This window comes from Stylophora pistillata, chromosome 4 (genome assembly GCF_964205215.1).
Source record: "Stylophora pistillata chromosome 4, jaStyPist1.2, whole genome shotgun sequence".
Classification (NCBI taxonomy): domain Eukaryota; kingdom Metazoa; phylum Cnidaria; class Anthozoa; order Scleractinia; family Pocilloporidae; genus Stylophora; species Stylophora pistillata.
In genome coordinates, this window is record NC_142522.1 from 30,943,452 (window position 1) to 30,960,281 (window position 16,830).

The window sequence follows — 16,830 nt, forward strand, 5'->3', positions numbered from 1 at the left end:
TGGACAGGCAACAAAAACTGGCTACAGTTACACAGTAAACACTGGGACAATAAGCCCTTGTGCTTCTGTGGATCGAGTGTTGAATATTAGCACCGACAGAAGGCCATGCATCGTCTTCAAAATAAAAACTATATTCATTTAATCTTAGTCTCTTCCTGGTCAAGTCTCAACTCCACAACCTCCACATCTTGTTCTTTAATCTTGTCAGACAGTCTAACTTAACCCTTTCTGAACATTGTCTGTCCACTATCCTGGACAGAAGAGTGACTACTGTTTCAGGCTGAGTTAGAGAGGGAATAACATTCCTGTTGCTTTGCAAGTTTATATCATTCTGCATTATCGGTAATCACAAATTCAATTTCGCTTTTTTTCTCCATTATGGCCTGGAGTGGCATAGTGCCATAATGGAAGGGTTTCTTAAATAAAATGCCATCTGGGAGACTTTCTACTGTAAAACCCCCATGTAGATACGGTACCTGGCTGCCTGGTTTCTTTATTGCATCACCTACAGTGCAAAAGAAAGAGAAACATTGATTGGTAATGATAATAGCACTGAGTGGAGTAAAATTTAGGAAGTAATTGGGGAAGTAACGAGCCTGAAATGTATGACAGTAAGTCTTATTGACCATTTCCACATGTCCCATCATACACTTTCTTTGCTAAAATGTGACACAAGGTAGGAATAAGTAATTCAATTTCATTGGCTAGTGCCATTTTCCTCTGGATTTTCATTGGCTGCATATTACTGTCAGATTTGACCTGTCCAATTACAAGAACTGTTATAGACTTCATCATCATCTTTGTTGTTACTGCCTCCTAGTTAGTTCAATTGCTTAGAGCGCCGGATTGTGTTGTGTGGGTTGGAGCCCCAGTCAGATCAATACTCATGGCCTTAAAATACCTGAGGAGAATTTGCTACCTTTCTATAATATCAAGAAATGGATAGATATTCTAGTCTTCTTGGATAAAGACTAATAAACTGTAGGCCCCATCTCCTGCAGGGTTAGAGGTAGGAGATGTTAATTTCCCATGCACGAGATTACTGTGTGATGGATGTCCTCCACTGGGGTGGGATGTGTGGGGGGAAAGGTGAGGTTGTTACATGGACTGAAGCGGCTGGCAAAGGCGCCTGATAAAGCTGACGTCCGATCTCAACCTTAATAACATTGTAAACCTTAGCAATTCAGCCCATACTGCTATTAAGGTATATATCGAATAAGCCATTCACAACCAATCAGCTAATAATTATGATGATGATGATGATGATGATGATGATGACAATTACATGTTAATATCTGTACTATAAAGTAAATAATATGTATATTCTTAAACTTACTGTGTTTGGAATAGAATAGCTGTTGTACATCTTTGTATGTGTACCTCTCATTGGTGCAAGCTAAATAAATAAAGAGAGAGGTACTATGTAGTTGCAGGCCTATTTTGATAACATATTCACCTTATTTGCAATCATGGATAATCTCGTCAATTGGATGACACACTGAATAGTATAAGCTACTAATATAAGCTTCTGCTAAATACAGTTGCACGCCAAAAAATCACCAGAACACTTTCAAAGATGTTTATAATATTACTAATTCAAAGTAATAATATAATACCAAATTGGTCTCGGAATTTGATGTTGATGTCAGGATTCAGGCATAAAAAAGAGTACCCTGCACTTGATCCAAAGTTGTACACTTGGCCTTAAGTGTCTTGAAAAATCAGAGAAGATTCACAGCCTAAGTCTTCTAGAACCATGATCTGTTGAAGTAGATGAAAAAGTAAAATGTGGCATGAGGATTACTCAAAAGGAAAAAGCATCTGCATGTTCCATTAATTACCAAAGAGTATAATTAACAATTATTCGCCGAAGGAGAGGGGAATATTGCCAAATAATCCCTGAGACTTTGTCACCAAACCTGAGGTGAATAATTGTTTTAGTATAATTTCAGAGCTGAACAACAGAGAAATTTCTAAAATCATAACATTTTAGTAACATTTACTAACATTTTATTTTAACATTTTATATAAACCGTGCGGAGTGGTTTATATAGTGTCATATAAGAAACTGCTCGACCAATCAGATTGTTGGAAACTCTTTGCTCAGCTCTGAAATTATACTAACAACAATTAGAAATTATTCATCTACTTTTAATAAAGTTTTAAATTATTCTAAATTTTCATGGTTTATGTTATATCGTGACCTTGTTTTGTTATACTTGTGTTACATTGTATTAAGTTACGTCACGGTTGTGTTACGTGTACATGGATGCGCCTGCGCAGAGATAGAACAGGGAATTAAAGGATCTTGGAATGTTCATGTTCATTGCGGGTTTGGTTATAATTTCGTCCTTGAGTTTCCTAAGATACAACAGTTTATGCTGCCTACTTGGAATTTGACTTAGAGATTATTTCTTAAAGTGATTGAAATCTTTACCTCATTTAGAAGATTTTTCCTGTGAGCTGATATCAACTTAGATTTTTGAGCCTCACTAAGCTCTGAAACATCTGGGGCCTTTAAACTTTCTGCTTTTCCTTTGAACTCATCTTTTTCTGCATATGTCATGTCATGCCATTTCTTGGCAGCTTCTTTGTTCTTTTGAGGCAAAGACAATTTCTTGCACTCATCTAGCAAATAAAAAAAAATTAAGTTTTCATTTCCACGGAATATCAATTGAATTAGTTTGATTATTATAATGTCACTGCATGATTTTCAGTTTCCTCAGCAATCAAAGATCTAACTAAAATTGAAAATACATTAATCAACCACTCTATTATGGTGTCAAAGGTTAAAAGAAGCTGAGGATGAAAACCCTATTGGGTTGCAATATAGAACTCTGTTGGACCCCCACCCTTGCAAGTACCCCTCCTGGGGTTTAGGAACATTTAACAAAACCACTATCCATTATTGATTTAAATCTGGTATTCTGGCACCAAAATAAAACTAACATCCAGCAGACAAAGTTAGGAGAGAAAGCTACAATATTCATTCCTTAGAAATAATTCACTAGTAGAGGTTTATTAATGATACCCATAGACGTACAGGCACCCTTGGACTTGGAGGGGGGACTGTGACCTCCATGCCTGAAAACATTACACAATTTCCTAATGTGTTAGCATTAAACTGATGTAGAACTGCCTTAACATTGATTCTACTGTTGCCTGAATTCTAAGCATTTTGCCTGACAAATGCTGAAAAATTTTTTTAAATGTGGAGGGGCAGGGGATTTGTAAACCCATCCCCCAGGATTGTAATGCCTCTAATGTTACCCTCTAATTATTTTAGCAATGGTCTATAATAGTTACAATGCATGTAAATAATTTGTTCTTAGTGTTTGAAAACATTATCAGGCCTCTCACCTGACTTGAAATACTCTGAACAGAGCATGTTGTAGGAGTGTGAGCCACGTGAACCCGTTGGAATCTTAATTGGCTTTGGAGCTGCTTGTACTCCAGAGCTTATCTTTTCCTTTTGTCTAGCATTTCCAATCCATTTCTATATAAATGTATCACATTAAAATAACGTATTTCAAAATGCCTTAAGCTACTATAGCAACCCTTCCCTTTTTGCCCTCTTTCCCTTGCTGGCCCTATAGAGGCGCAGCCAGGGTAAATTCCTACAAGGGACATGGCCCAAAAAGTAGTGATAGCATAATATATGAAAGTCTGAAAAAAATTAAGATCTTGTTCATCAAAATTCCGACAACAACAACAAGGTAGAGAAATATAGACAAAATAATGACACCGTAGCTTTTTAAATTCAGACAAGCAACACAGGGAACCCCTTGGCAGGATCTGACCCTATTAATACCCATGCAAGCTGCACGCAGAAGCTCTGAGCTTGTATACTTTACTTGATCAATAGATTGTATTCGATCCAGAACAGAATGATTGGCTGGCAGCAAATTAATAAAGGTAGATCTTCTTGGCATGTACATGGATGTCGAATGGATGATAAATGTAACATTCAACCACTCTAGATTGAGGATGTAACCTAAACTTAGAGCCAGGAATCGATCGTTAGCTATCAGGTTAACTACTATTAACAGTTTCAGGTTAGCCTACTTGTCAGCTTCGATTAGCCAAACTTGTGCTCCGGTTAGCCTCAGAGCACTCAGGTTAGCCTAACTAGCTCTTCTGTTGGCCAACAGGGCACTAGGGTTAGCCTACGTTTCACTAAGGTTGATTACGTTAGCCCTCAATAGGGTAACACAAAATAACTATTCTTTATAATTTATAATAACGAATGAGTAAACGCCTATCTTCTTTTACCAGTATATTCTTGATCATTGATTATACTGCAGACTGCAAGCGTATTTTCGAGCATAAAACGGTACAAAACAATTATTTAAAAAAAAACATGGGAGCTTCCTTTAATTAACGAGGCAAACAATTACCACAACGCCTCATTATGAATAGTACAATCGTACAGTGAACTTCCTTGACCTTGGTGTATGACGGGCAAAATTTTGTTTAAGATTCAATCCTTTAAAAGATAAGTTGGTACAGTACATAGAGTAAGGGAAGTTCTGAAGGACAATATACCACTACATCATTTACATATGTCGGTGCGCTTTGAAGAAAGAAGCAGTCACCACAATGATCGCTATTATTATTCAACGAGATGTAAATAAGTGGCGGGGTATTCCGCATACATCAAACATGGTAGTGTTTCAGTCCAACTAATAAATATCTTACCTTTACTTGATCAATAGTCAGCCCAGTTTCCTCGGCTGCCACACCAATCTTTCCCGTATTATCAGAACTGCATGTTTTCATGCCGCCGTCATAATATTCTTGTAGTTTTGACTTTTGTACATCGCTTATTTTATTATATGTTCTTTTGCGAGCTCTACTTGTATCCTTGTCAGTCATAGTGACGAAGAAGCGCCAAAAGTACACGACAAAGCCGATAATACCTGAACGTCCAAACCAAGTAGAGCTAGCGAATTCGTAACTATTCGGTAAAGGATTTCCCCTTACGCATTCCAAGTGAAGGAATTTGATTGGTCGAAATGTTTATACATATTTAATAAGCTACTGGGAAGACTTAGATGATCATTTGACACGGCTTGAACCCACTGATCTAAATTTAGATTAGGTGGGTGTTAGCCATTTAGATTGTGTAAGTGGGGTGGTCAACAACACACACGTGAAAAAAGCAACGATCGATCATGCCACGTGCGGGTTATTTTCGGAAAACCTTGGCGCATTAACTGTACCTAAGAGATAATAATCTATTTCTACATAGATTGTGCTCAAAATATAGGTTTAGAGCACATATCAAGCGCGAAAACGTCAAAGTTCACGGAAAACTTAAATTTATGCGAATTTCTTGAACATTTATCAACTACTAATAATAATAACAACAATGGTAATAATAATAAACTTTATCTATATAGCGTCTATATCACCAATTGCTCTAGGCGCTTAAAAGTATCACGAAATGTATTTAAAAACACTGATAAATCTAACAACTACATTATATAAACATGGAAATTAAACAGAAATATATTTACAAATCAAAAAAAGCTTGGCGAATTAAATATGTCTTTTTTGGAAGAATTCAAGGAATCGGCATTTCTTAAAGATGCGGGTATGCTGTTCCATAATTTAGGTCCTTGAGTAACTTATTCGAACAAGAACGCAAAGAGTAGGAGCTGGTAAAAAAGCTGAGAAAACTGGATATATTTCTTGGTGAATATCCAAGGGCCTCTAAGGACATCAGTTTTTGTAACTTTAGGAGTTACCAGATAGAATGAAATATATGAAGTTCATATATTTTGAACTGCGGTATTAGATACGTATGATGCACGATCTTCGCAGTAGATAGCGCTATTTAAGCAATAGCGAAAATCAGACCTGAAAAAAGTCAGGCCTGTATGGGACTCGAACCACTGACCTCTGCGATACTAGTGCAGCGCTCTACCAATTGAGCCAACTGGGAGCAGGCCGTTAAGTTGATTCGTAATAAAGTGATAAATCAGATAGAATGAAATATATGAAGTTCATATATCTTGAACTGCGGTATTAGACACGTATGATGCACGATCCTCGCAGTAGATAGCGCTATTTAAGCAATAGCGAAAATCAGACCTGAAAAAATCAGGCCTGTACGGGACTCGAACCACTGACCTCTGCGATACTAGTGCTTATTACGAATCAACTTAACGGCCTGCTCCCAGTTGGCTTGTTAGCTCAATTGGTAGAGCGCTGCACTAGTATCGCAGAGGTCAGTGGTTCGAGTCCCGTACAGGCCTGATTTTTTCAGGTCTGATTTTCGCTATTGCTTAAATAGCGCTATCTACTGCGAGGATCGTGCATCATACGTATTTAGGAGTTACCCTAGCTAAATAAAAGTATTTACTACTACTAGATTACTACAGTTAAGAAAATCCTCCCCTCCGAAAGCAAAGAACCGTCTCCACAACTCAAAGTCGACGGTCAAGTTATAACTGAAAAGAGCTCAATCGCAAACTATTTCAGCAATAGATTCGTAAATACAGCTGTCAACCTTTGCAAATCGTTTGTAAATACTGCATCGAAACTCTCGTGAAGTATATCTTTAACAGAAGCTACGAACGCTACTTTTCTGTTTACTGACAGTTCTGAAACTGCTGTTCAGTCGGAAGGCCGACGACTTCAATCAGGCAAAGCAGTAGGCTTAGATAACATTCCACAAAGACTTCTAAAGGACGCTTCTGCAATAGTCACAAAACCTATTAACAGTAATAATTAATAAAAGCTGATAGTTTCGAAAGAAACTGTTTGGGGCTGCGTCGGTGGGAGTAACGAAATAATTTGGATATATCAACAAAGTTGAAATGGTAAATTGGCCACCGTAACGATTACAAAAGCTGACGTTTCAAGCAATAATTAATGCTTCACTGTCTCAGAGCAAAGTTCCTGACGACTAGCTTTTGTGGACTTGCGTGAGGCATTCAACACAATAGATCATTCTATTTTTTCAGGAAACTGCGCTATTTTGGAATCAGAAGCAAAGAACTGAACCGATTTGAAAACTATGACTGGCCACACCCAAGTTTTAGCAATGCCGGACTTCTGGATAATTTTCGAAGAAGGGCATCAAAAATTGTTACAAAATCTAAGGATAGTGGCCAAGCTTTAATGGATCTTAAATGGCCTTTCAGTAAATGTTATTACAGTCGAGAAGAGACGAATATACTTTTAAAGTGGTTAATAAATGTATTTTTGGTAATTGTCCTCTAAACCCAACCCTAACCCTAATAATACCAGAACAAGACAGGGAAATTTGCTTCATTTGCCTCGCGCTAGAACTGAAACAGCCAAGAAATCTTTTTTTTTTATCATGGATATGTTGTTTATAATAGTCACGTTAATTAGAATTTTCTGTAATATTATATTGAATAAGACTTTTTTATTATTTTATATTTAGTTTTGAATCCTATTCACCAGGGCTCCTATTGATAGCAGAGCTTTAAGTTCTGATAGGACTACCCTGATGTTGGGATTTCTATTTATTTTTATTTTTATTTTTATCTATTAAAATGGGAGTTATATGTTCATACTTCTTTGTAAATGTTACAATGCGCGCTGCCCTATTCTGCACTAGCTGTAGGAGGTTTAAGAGAACTTTAGGTAATCCATATAAAATAGCAGTACAGACAGTAGTCCAAGTTAGTGGTCACAAAAGGATGAATAATTGCTTAAGCAGATTCACGATCCAAATATGCACTGATCTTACTGATATCAGTTAGATGGAAATGACATTTTTGGAAAATATTTTTTATGTGGACTTCCATATCAGCACTGAGATCGAGTATCACTCCAAGATTACGAACAGAAGAGGAGAATTGAATAGTTTCACCCCCAACATACATGAAGAAATTCCAATTTCGCCCATGTCAGTGCGAACCGAGCTCTGTCTAACTTCCAAGCTATTCTTGACTGTTGTTAAAAGTTATTGTGATTAACGAAAACTAAAGTTTTATTTTAACGTTGATATAAAAGTATCAAACATTTATGTGGCGAATTTTGATATTTAGGTAGCCGGACAGTTTTTTAGAAAGTTTTCGGCATTTCAATGAGGGACTTTCCAGCAACTTTACTAACCCAATCGAGACAGGCTTAGTTTGTCCTCCTACCATTTACCAAGTGTAATTACTAGGTGCTACATCTTTTCGTTTATTACAAAGTGCGATGGTCTGTTCTTTCCACCTAATTCCACACTCCCCCTGTTGGGGCATGGCATTCATAGGTGTATCAACAGTAGCTGTATATTTTATGAATAAAAATTGTGCTGCAAGATAAAAATTTACAGCAGTGATGAACATGGCTGAAAACTGCAAACCATATCCGTTATCAGCAAATGAAACAATTTTATGATTGTCATAGTGCCAGAAATGTTTTTTTGACATTATCAATTTTGTTAATTGAGAAACTAAACGTTTTCACATCTGCCTGTGGTGCATCACTTTATTTGACGTAATATAAAACGATTGTAAAGAATTACTTTCCGAAAACATAGCTATATTAGAACTATTGCTGCAATGACCACAATGTAAATGTAAATACATTTTGTAAATACATTTTGTATATGTAAACACAGTACCCTTTTCTTTGAGGAAAAAAAAATCCTGCAGAGAAATCAGGAGGGAAAAATATCCCGCAGAGCATTTAGAATGAAAAAATATCCTGCCCAGCAGATTGCTAGAAAAAGTTTTTTTCATGACCAGAAATCACCACCCCCCCCCCCCCTTCCCCTCTCCTCAAGAGTTAAATGGTCGGCCGCTTACTTCAATTCAAAAGCCTGGAACGAAAGCCATTGGTAGCACACGAAAGTCGTTTGGTTTGCATTATTTTGATTATCACCTAGCAGTTTTTGCGTTTCCATCGCCGAAATTGCCCAAGAATTACGAAAATAATTCTAATAATTTTTTTATTTCATGCGCGAGATCAATGCAGGCAATCCCAACCGGGCAAGATCGGCCCATCTTGCCTGCTCCGGTAGCCAATCAGAACACAAGGTTCACTTCATCTTGCCCACTGGCGCTGCAAGCGAAGTAATAAAGTCTGTTACTACAAAGTGCAACAGCTTTTTCATTACAGAGTGTGACAAGTGTAATTATAAAGTGCGACAAGTGTTATTACAAAGTGCGACAGATATGGCAAAGTGTGACAATTGTTGCAAAATTGCGACAAAACAGCCCTTCAAACACCTTTTTCACGATCCTATGAAGCTGAATAATTTGACATTTGGCCATACTATCCAAGAATCAATTGTGTTCTAAAATGTTGAAAGTTGAACAGACTCGAATTAAAGAGCCAGGTGAACAAGGAATGCATCACAATAGAGGGAGGACCGTATATTCCATCCGATGATGGAAAAAAAAAATGTCGATACATGAAGGATCGAACTTATAAAAATTCTCATCGGAAACAACTGACGGTGTATCATAATTCATTAAAATATGAAGACTATCAATCGTATGTTCTCGTTTGAAAGTGGCAACTTTTATATGATGTGCATTCTTAAAAGGAGCTTGTTTCTTGACCCCTCCTTGATCAAATTAGCATTCAATAATGTGGATCACAATAATTATTATCCAAACTGATTGCAGTCTTATTTTATTAAACGGCCCATTTAAAGGTGATTGTTCACAATGGAACGTCTACATGTGATCCCAATGGATCCAGATAGCCGTCAAAGTGAGAAACGTTCTTTCATATTGCTAGGCTACTGCGATCAGCTGAAGGTACCGCGTCCCAACATCCAGCGGGTGTTGGAAAGTAGTGGAAGAGTCACCTAGCTGGAATTTCCGAACAACTCCAGTACAGCTAATCTGCAAGAGATCGTATTGAATGGTTTCAGGCAGCATCTAAATAGTAGGGAGGCGTCGAGGTAAAGCTGACAAATAGTTAATAGGAAGTAACAGATTTCTGGCCTATAAATATGTATTGTGTAGCGGTTAACCGTTTTTGTTTTTAGATTGCTCTTTTATCGAACTGTCAGTGGTTCTAACCTGTTGACCCTGGCTGGTACATGGGATGATATGTGCGGGGATACAATGAAGGCAATATTCAAAAGCCGCTGCAGAGTGTTCATGCGATTAGATCGAGGTAAGATAACTCTTAACGAAAAGGGCAAGTCAACTTCGTAGTTAGAAAAGGTCCTAGGGAAAGAAAACATTTGCATAACGACAAGACATGTCCAAGTCGCAACAGCAGTCCCGATAAACTTTTAACGAGGATTACTGGAAAATTCGAACCAAGTTTTCCGACATAACTTTTAAAAGTATGCTGAAGTTTGGAGATAGAGCACGTTGCGGTACTTCATGCTTCACGCGAGCGACGATGCGCAAGTGGCGGGGTCTGGCCCGAGTTGAATCGAGTCTTGACTCACTAGTGCACGGTACAAGTGCTGAAGAGATCTTCTACTTACAACGTTGAAAATGCATTTTTACAGTGTATTCGGAAAAGTTCGTTTGTTCACGGGACTGAAGAACAACAATGTCTAGTAAAATTATGGTTACGAATATGTCTCATTCAAGGAGTACTCATGTTAATCTGCACCATATTTAACTATGTCTGCACTCGGCTCAACTACATCAGACCGTTTCTTTGAAATGTAACGAATAACGTCGTCGTTCTCTCTTTTTCAGATAACACGAATCATTATCAGGATGGCGAAGCAGGTGATTATTAATTAATGAAAAGATCAATATCATATTTAAGCATTAGAGGTTTTTCGAAGAAGATCGAGCACTCGCCATATACCGGTAATTGTAGAACTTTCCTTGCCTCCTTGCCAAGGACGTGATTGAAATTCATTCCTAGCTTAATTGATCGTGATGTTCTGATTGTAATTGCAGTTTCCATGAAAAGATGATCTTAAGTGATTCATGATGTGCTGAACCTGCACTCGGCTAAACTACATGATTCAGTTTCTTTTAAATTAACTTAATAACGTCGTTCTCTCTTTTTCAGATAACACGAATCAAGATCGAGATGGTGCAGCAGGTGATTATTAACGAAAAGTTCATATCATATTTATGCATTAAAGGTTTTCTTAGACGATCGAGCACCCGCCAATTATCGGTAATTGGAGAACATTCCTTACCGATTAAAACTCGTTCTTAGCTTAATTGACTGTGGTGTTATCATTAGTAATTGCAGTTTCTGTGAAAAGATGATGTTAAGTAACCTAGAATACTTTCCAAGAGAATCACTTTATTTCAACCCAATCGTTCTTTTCTTTAATGCTTGATACAACAGGGCAATCAACATCAGGAACTGGAAATGTTGGAATTGGGGTAGCGAGAGCCCCCAACGAGGTGGTTGTGGTAGACCCTCCAGAAGGTACATGGCATTATGTGTTATGATTAATAACTTCTAGGATAGTCAGAAATGAAACTTGATTTGGTGCCAATAAATGTTGTCTCCCCGCAGCCGTGATGTTTCGGTCACGCAACGCTGCCTCACAGACTCGGTTGCTTCAAGCAGCACCACATTCCGTTAGCCAATCAGAGCGCGACTCTAAAAATCGAGAAGCCATTCCCGCCCACTGGAAATTCAACATGGCGGCTGTGGAAGAGGCACTCAAAGCTGTTTGCGAAAAATTCAGATTTAAATAGCTAAATGCTTATCAAAAGGCTGCAATCGAAAAATTTATGCAGGGTAGAGATATTTTTGTGAATTTGCCTACGGGCTATGGCAAATCGCTGATATTCCAAGCTCTGCCAACGATGTTCGACATGGTAATGGCTCGTCAAGGGAGTATTGTTGTTGTTGTCTGCCCGCTTCTTAATCTAAACAAGGATCAAGTTGCCTATTTGAATAGCCTGGGTATTTCTGCAATAAACATAAGTGATGTCGAAAATGAAGGAGATCGCAGAGACGTAGAAGCCGGAAAATATTCGCTTGTGTATGGGACACCTGAATCCTGGCTCGATAACGATCCTTGGAGATCAATGTTGACTAATAAAGTATACTCCGAAAAGCTGTGTGCTATCGCAGTGGATGAAGCCCATGTGATAAGGCAATGGTGAGTCATTTCTTGGTGGAAAATAGCTGACTAATTTTTGAAGTAGTTAGCTGTTGACTTCGGTCAAAATTCAACGTATTGTCCTTAAAAATATAAATACTCTTAAACTGAATTACTCAAAATGAGCTCAAATTTCTAATTGTAATTCGTCCTGAGAGGAGAATAGACTCGATAAACTCGTGGCTTAATTCTAGAAAATGCTTGCTTTGTATGCGTTGCTCATTTGTCAGCACAATTATTTCTTTAAAAAAAAGCTATGTTATGTACACAATAATACCATAATAATATTTCTAAGATAATAAAAACTGTCGGATTTTACTTCTCAGGGGTACATCAAGCACTAATGGCCATGCTGTGTTCCGTGAGTGCTACGCAAGACTACATGAATTCCGAAGCCTTGCCCCAAAAGAGCAAATTGTGGCTTTAACAGCAACAGCAACTAATAAAACAAGAGACACAATATTTGACATTCTATTAATGAAAGACCCTTATGTTATTTTCGATAGTCCAAATAAGTCCAACCTTACCTACTCCATTCATTACATGGAAAAGGAAGTGGACATTGTATATTATTTAGGTTGGCTGGCAGATGACTTGAGAACCAACAAGGAAGAATCTGCTAGAACTATTGTCTACTGTCAAACTATTAAACAGTGTGGTGTTATTTACGCTACAATCAGAGGTCTGCTCGGTAAAGACATGTTTACACCTAATGATGAGGCTATGTTTGAAATGCTCCACTCTTGCACACCTGTGGCTAACAAAAATACAATTATGGAGTCTTTTTCAACTGAAGCTGGCAAGATACGTGTTTTGGTCGCAACAATAGCCTTTGGAATGGGTGTAAATTGCAAAGCTGTGAGTAGAGTTGTGCATTTTGGCCCTGCGAAGAATATAGAATCTTATGCTCAAGAAACTTGTTGAGCTGGGAGGGATGGAAGTCCAGCTCAAGCAATTCTCCTGTACAATGGTCTACTATTGGCACATGTTGAAGGTAACATGAAGATGTATGCGACAAGTTCAGAATGTAGACGAAAGGGTCTTATGAAACATTTTGAAGCTGAATTTACCCACATTTCTCATTTACATTTATGTTGTGACATCTGCGCATTGGTCTGCAAGTGTAGCTTACCAAGTTGTGGAAAAAGTACTGAAATCCCATCATATAAAACTAATGCCGACACTGCAAGAAAGACTAGACAGGTGTCTCATGGGCAAAAGGCAAGTGTTTGTCAAGAACTGAACACATACCACAAAGAATTAGTAAGGAACCTTTTGAAAACAACATCAATGTGCCAGATCAATATTTTCACTGATATTTCATTTTTGCTGGGATTCTCCGAGCTCCAAATTCAACTAGTGTTGAATAACATTGAGTCTTTGTTTACAGTACAAGACATTTATGAATATATCGAGATTTGGGATCTGAGGCATGCTAATAAGATATTGCAAGTATTAGCAGACACATTCAATGACACTGATGAGAATAATTTGAACGAAGCTGACATAGATGACCTCATGGATGACTTGTGGGTGGAGGAGTGTATGTCACTTTTAGAGGATGATGAGCTGTTAGCAAAGGCTACAGATGTTTTCTTACAGGATATTTCCATGTTACAAAATATGTCTTTGCTCGAAGAAAACCTCAGTAATCTTGAGATAAGTGACACTTCTTTTGCTGCTGTTCCTGATGTGGTGCAGAATGTGCTGGGCAACATGGACATGAATTAAAAGTAAAGATATCACAATTTTCTTTGTGGTATATGTCAATTTATTTGTATCAAGTAAGATTAAAACAGATTCTAGAGTGAACATACTTTATCCATGAAATATAAACATTACTATTAAATACTACTAAGTTATGCTAATTCCCTTGTTCCCTTTTGTGTAATCAACACCACTTAGTAGTTTTACCAGTCTTTGTTTCACAAATTAAGCATGTTCAATCTATTATGAGTTCATTGGTACAAGGGATATTGGAAATGTTTGGAATTACTATCCTAATAGGATCATGCTTCTTAAAACTTTTAATCCAAGAACAAAAAGGTATATAATTTTCTATGGTTGAAAAACATAACATAATGAAATTGAACAATACAACATTTGTAGTGCAATAATTATTAATGATCACTAAACATGTTTTCAATGCATCCATTTTTTTCACATTATAGAAACTTAATGTTCATAAGAAGCCTCCTCTGTAGTTTTCTTTCTGACTATGAGATGAGAAAGGTATGGTAAGACAAAACACGTATTGCTTATCAATGTATTAGTGACTGTATACCTGTGGAAATACAGTAGCACAGGGATACCAACAAAGGAAAAGAGAGATTTTAATCTGCCTGCTTAGGAGGCTAGTTCATACCTTATAACAGTATCATCGTTGTTATTATAACTATAATTATGTTCTACAGAGTGCTGTTAATATAGTGCTTTTTATAATCAATTTATCATTGTAAAGGATTGTTTGTCTCTGAGTTCACCTGGCTCGAATTCCAATGCTAATGTTCTTTTTGTGCTTGTTCATCCATTTACACATTTCAGACATGCTTAGGTTTTCAAGTCTGTTCCTCTCGAAGTCAGTATAATGATGATATGAACGGCCCTCTGCATGTTCTTTAAACACCTGTAAGTCAACCAATCTCTTAACTAGAACTTCAATGTCATCATCACAGGAGGTTTTACCATGTTTAGTGGATGCTTTTTTTACATTTAGAGAACAGTCAATGTTATCTAAAACAGTTCTAGTGCTTTTGTCAGCCTTGCAAACTCGCAAAACTGCTCCCTCACTTACATTAGGGCCCAGATTCTTTATACATTGCTTCAGGAAGTTATTACTATGTTCAACGTCAAGATTCAGGGGTATGTTTTTGCCACGAGTATTGTGGTTGTTGACCGACCTGTTCCAAACAAATCTCTTGCTGTCTCTGGGTGACAAAAGAGCATGTACTAAGAAAAATTGATATAGGCACTCCAGTGCATATTTCGCACTACCACTACCATCAGCTCTACAGTATAACATTATATACTTATATTGTCGCATGATGCGTTCCCCATCTCCTTCTTTCACTGCATCGAGAAAATTAAAAAAAAGATAACCATCAGCCAGAAGTGCACAGTTATAATTGAATATATCATCTAAATTTGGTAAGTAAGGATCTTCAGGCTTTGGTTTTGAGGGAGAAAATGTGTTCTGCTTTTCAATGACAACTGGAGGATTGTGAGATAGTTCGTGGTTTCTTCTGCTTTTTCCATTGAATGCAAACGATTTCGAACAAACCTAAAACCGACATGGAAAACGCCCATCTTCATTCAAACCCTGCTGTAGCAAGTTCTCTTTTTCCTGTTCCAATAGCACAGCATCCACCATAACACTTGCTTTCCCCTGGTCAAATATGAATTCATCAACCACCTTTGCTGAAATATCTACCAGTGCTTTGTGCCTTTCAGACTTCATCATTAATTGAAGATTGCTTGGCAGTGACGAGTTTGCAGTATCTGTTTTGTCTTTGAAATCAAGAGTTGACATTGCAGCTGCTATAACTCGCGCCTTCACTCCCACTTCCAAGAAATCCCTGTCAGCTCGGTAGGCCAACTTTGGTTCACCATTTACATTTCGTCTGTTTATTAGACTTCGATCGGAGAAGAGGGTGCAGTGATCATCATCAGACTTTCCACTGTAAAAACGGTTATAGATCAACTGAAACACAGACAATACACAATGTTACAATGGATAAATTTTTTAGTGCTTATTAATAATTGTCCAGACATTAATAGCATGCTCGAGCAGTGCACTATGTTCTTTCCTGAGCTCCATTCCAACTCTGAGATTTCTACAAGTTTACTATATGATGCAAATGTTGTAAACATTAAAATGACAATACCCTGTATTTTCCACTTGAGCTAATATCGAAAAAAGCAAAATATAGGTCTTACTTGCATCCCATAAGTAAAAGGTATACATCAACACAGGATATTATCACAGAAAATGAAAATGATGGGTTTTTTTTTTATACTTACAAAAGCATGAGTGCTTAACATAAACCATATGCCATGGACATAGGTAATGAACAAACTGAACAACATCGAAATTTTTCAAAATCTGAGCAAATTTGTTGAAATCTATTATCCAGTGGATAAATTAAATTAGTCAATACCGTGTTTTATTTTTAAGTCAATTTGCCCTTTATTAGGTAAAGTAGTTTCATGCTGTATTTTAATGCCTGGCTCTAATTTGCAAGAAACACCCAACATCAATCCACTACAACATTATAATTCATGAAATACTCACAGTTAAGAGTTTAACCCCTGCATGCCAGTCTCCCAACTGCAAATTTATACCATCCAGTCTCTCTTCTTGGGTGTAGCCATTTGCAACGCTTGCTATTGTGTTGACAGCACGCTCAACACTGAGTTGATCTCCTGCAAATAACTGAGTATCAACTTCACCTTTCCCATTTTGTGGCAGATAAGTGTGAAATTTCTGGAGTACAGCCAACATTTCCTCATTTATATTTTCGTTTTTGAAAATAACTCCAAGGGGAACCTATAAAGTAACATAAGGCATTTTATCTCTTGATTTGAAGTTACACAAAAGAAATAACCTAATTGAGTAAGATCATTGTCAAATCTGTAGTTTATAGAAGTATAGTTAAAGTTTGTAGTCTCAGAACATTTATTTCATCAACTGCCTTGGCTTACAGCCTGTTCTCATGATAACAAATGCTTTTTGGAACAATACCCTATTTTATTTTAATAGCCAATCAAACTATAACTATATTACCTATACAGCATTTCACATCTAG

General features: G+C 37.3%; 3 protein-coding genes, 1 long non-coding RNA gene and 1 pseudogene across 5 annotated transcripts in view; 2 read left to right on the plus strand and 3 right to left on the minus strand.

The window, feature by feature from the left end:
• Positions 1 to 30, minus strand: part of LOC148733326 (uncharacterized) — a 7,388-nt gene extending 7,358 nt beyond the window's left edge. The window contains exon 1 of the mRNA XM_088758649.1: positions 1 to 30. This exon is cut by the window's left edge and continues 162 nt beyond it. The gene's annotated coding sequence lies outside the window, so the exon portion shown is untranslated.
• On the minus strand, positions 28 to 5,125 carry LOC148733327 (uncharacterized; annotated as a pseudogene). Its single transcript, XR_016000381.1, has 6 exons — positions 4,699 to 5,125; positions 3,361 to 3,496; positions 2,438 to 2,628; positions 1,617 to 1,761; positions 1,337 to 1,396; positions 28 to 505 (listed from the first exon to the last, which is right to left on the minus strand). The product of XR_016000381.1 is annotated as an uncharacterized LOC148733327 (transcript).
• A 5,518-nt stretch (positions 5,126 to 10,643) lies between these two features.
• LOC148733328 (uncharacterized) lies at positions 10,644 to 11,343 on the plus strand. The gene is made up of 3 exons (XR_015999549.1): positions 10,644 to 10,676; positions 10,969 to 11,001; positions 11,257 to 11,343. It is a non-coding gene; the product is annotated as an uncharacterized LOC148733328 (long non-coding RNA).
• A 392-nt stretch (positions 11,344 to 11,735) lies between these two features.
• LOC148733329 (uncharacterized) lies at positions 11,736 to 12,949 on the plus strand. Its single transcript, XM_088757985.1, has 2 exons — positions 11,736 to 12,025; positions 12,352 to 12,949. The coding sequence occupies exons 1-2, from the start codon at positions 11,736 to 11,738 to the stop codon at positions 12,947 to 12,949; spliced, it is 888 nt and encodes a 295-aa protein (XP_088614111.1).
• Positions 12,950 to 15,305: 2,356 nt separating this feature from the next.
• LOC148733330 (uncharacterized) lies at positions 15,306 to 16,584 on the minus strand. The gene is made up of 2 exons (XM_088757986.1): positions 16,317 to 16,584; positions 15,306 to 15,725 (listed from the first exon to the last, which is right to left on the minus strand). Exons 1-2 carry the CDS (start codon positions 16,524 to 16,526, stop codon positions 15,306 to 15,308), a joined length of 630 nt encoding a protein of 209 aa, XP_088614112.1. The 5' UTR covers positions 16,527 to 16,584.
• Between the last annotated feature and the right edge of the window lie 246 nt (positions 16,585 to 16,830).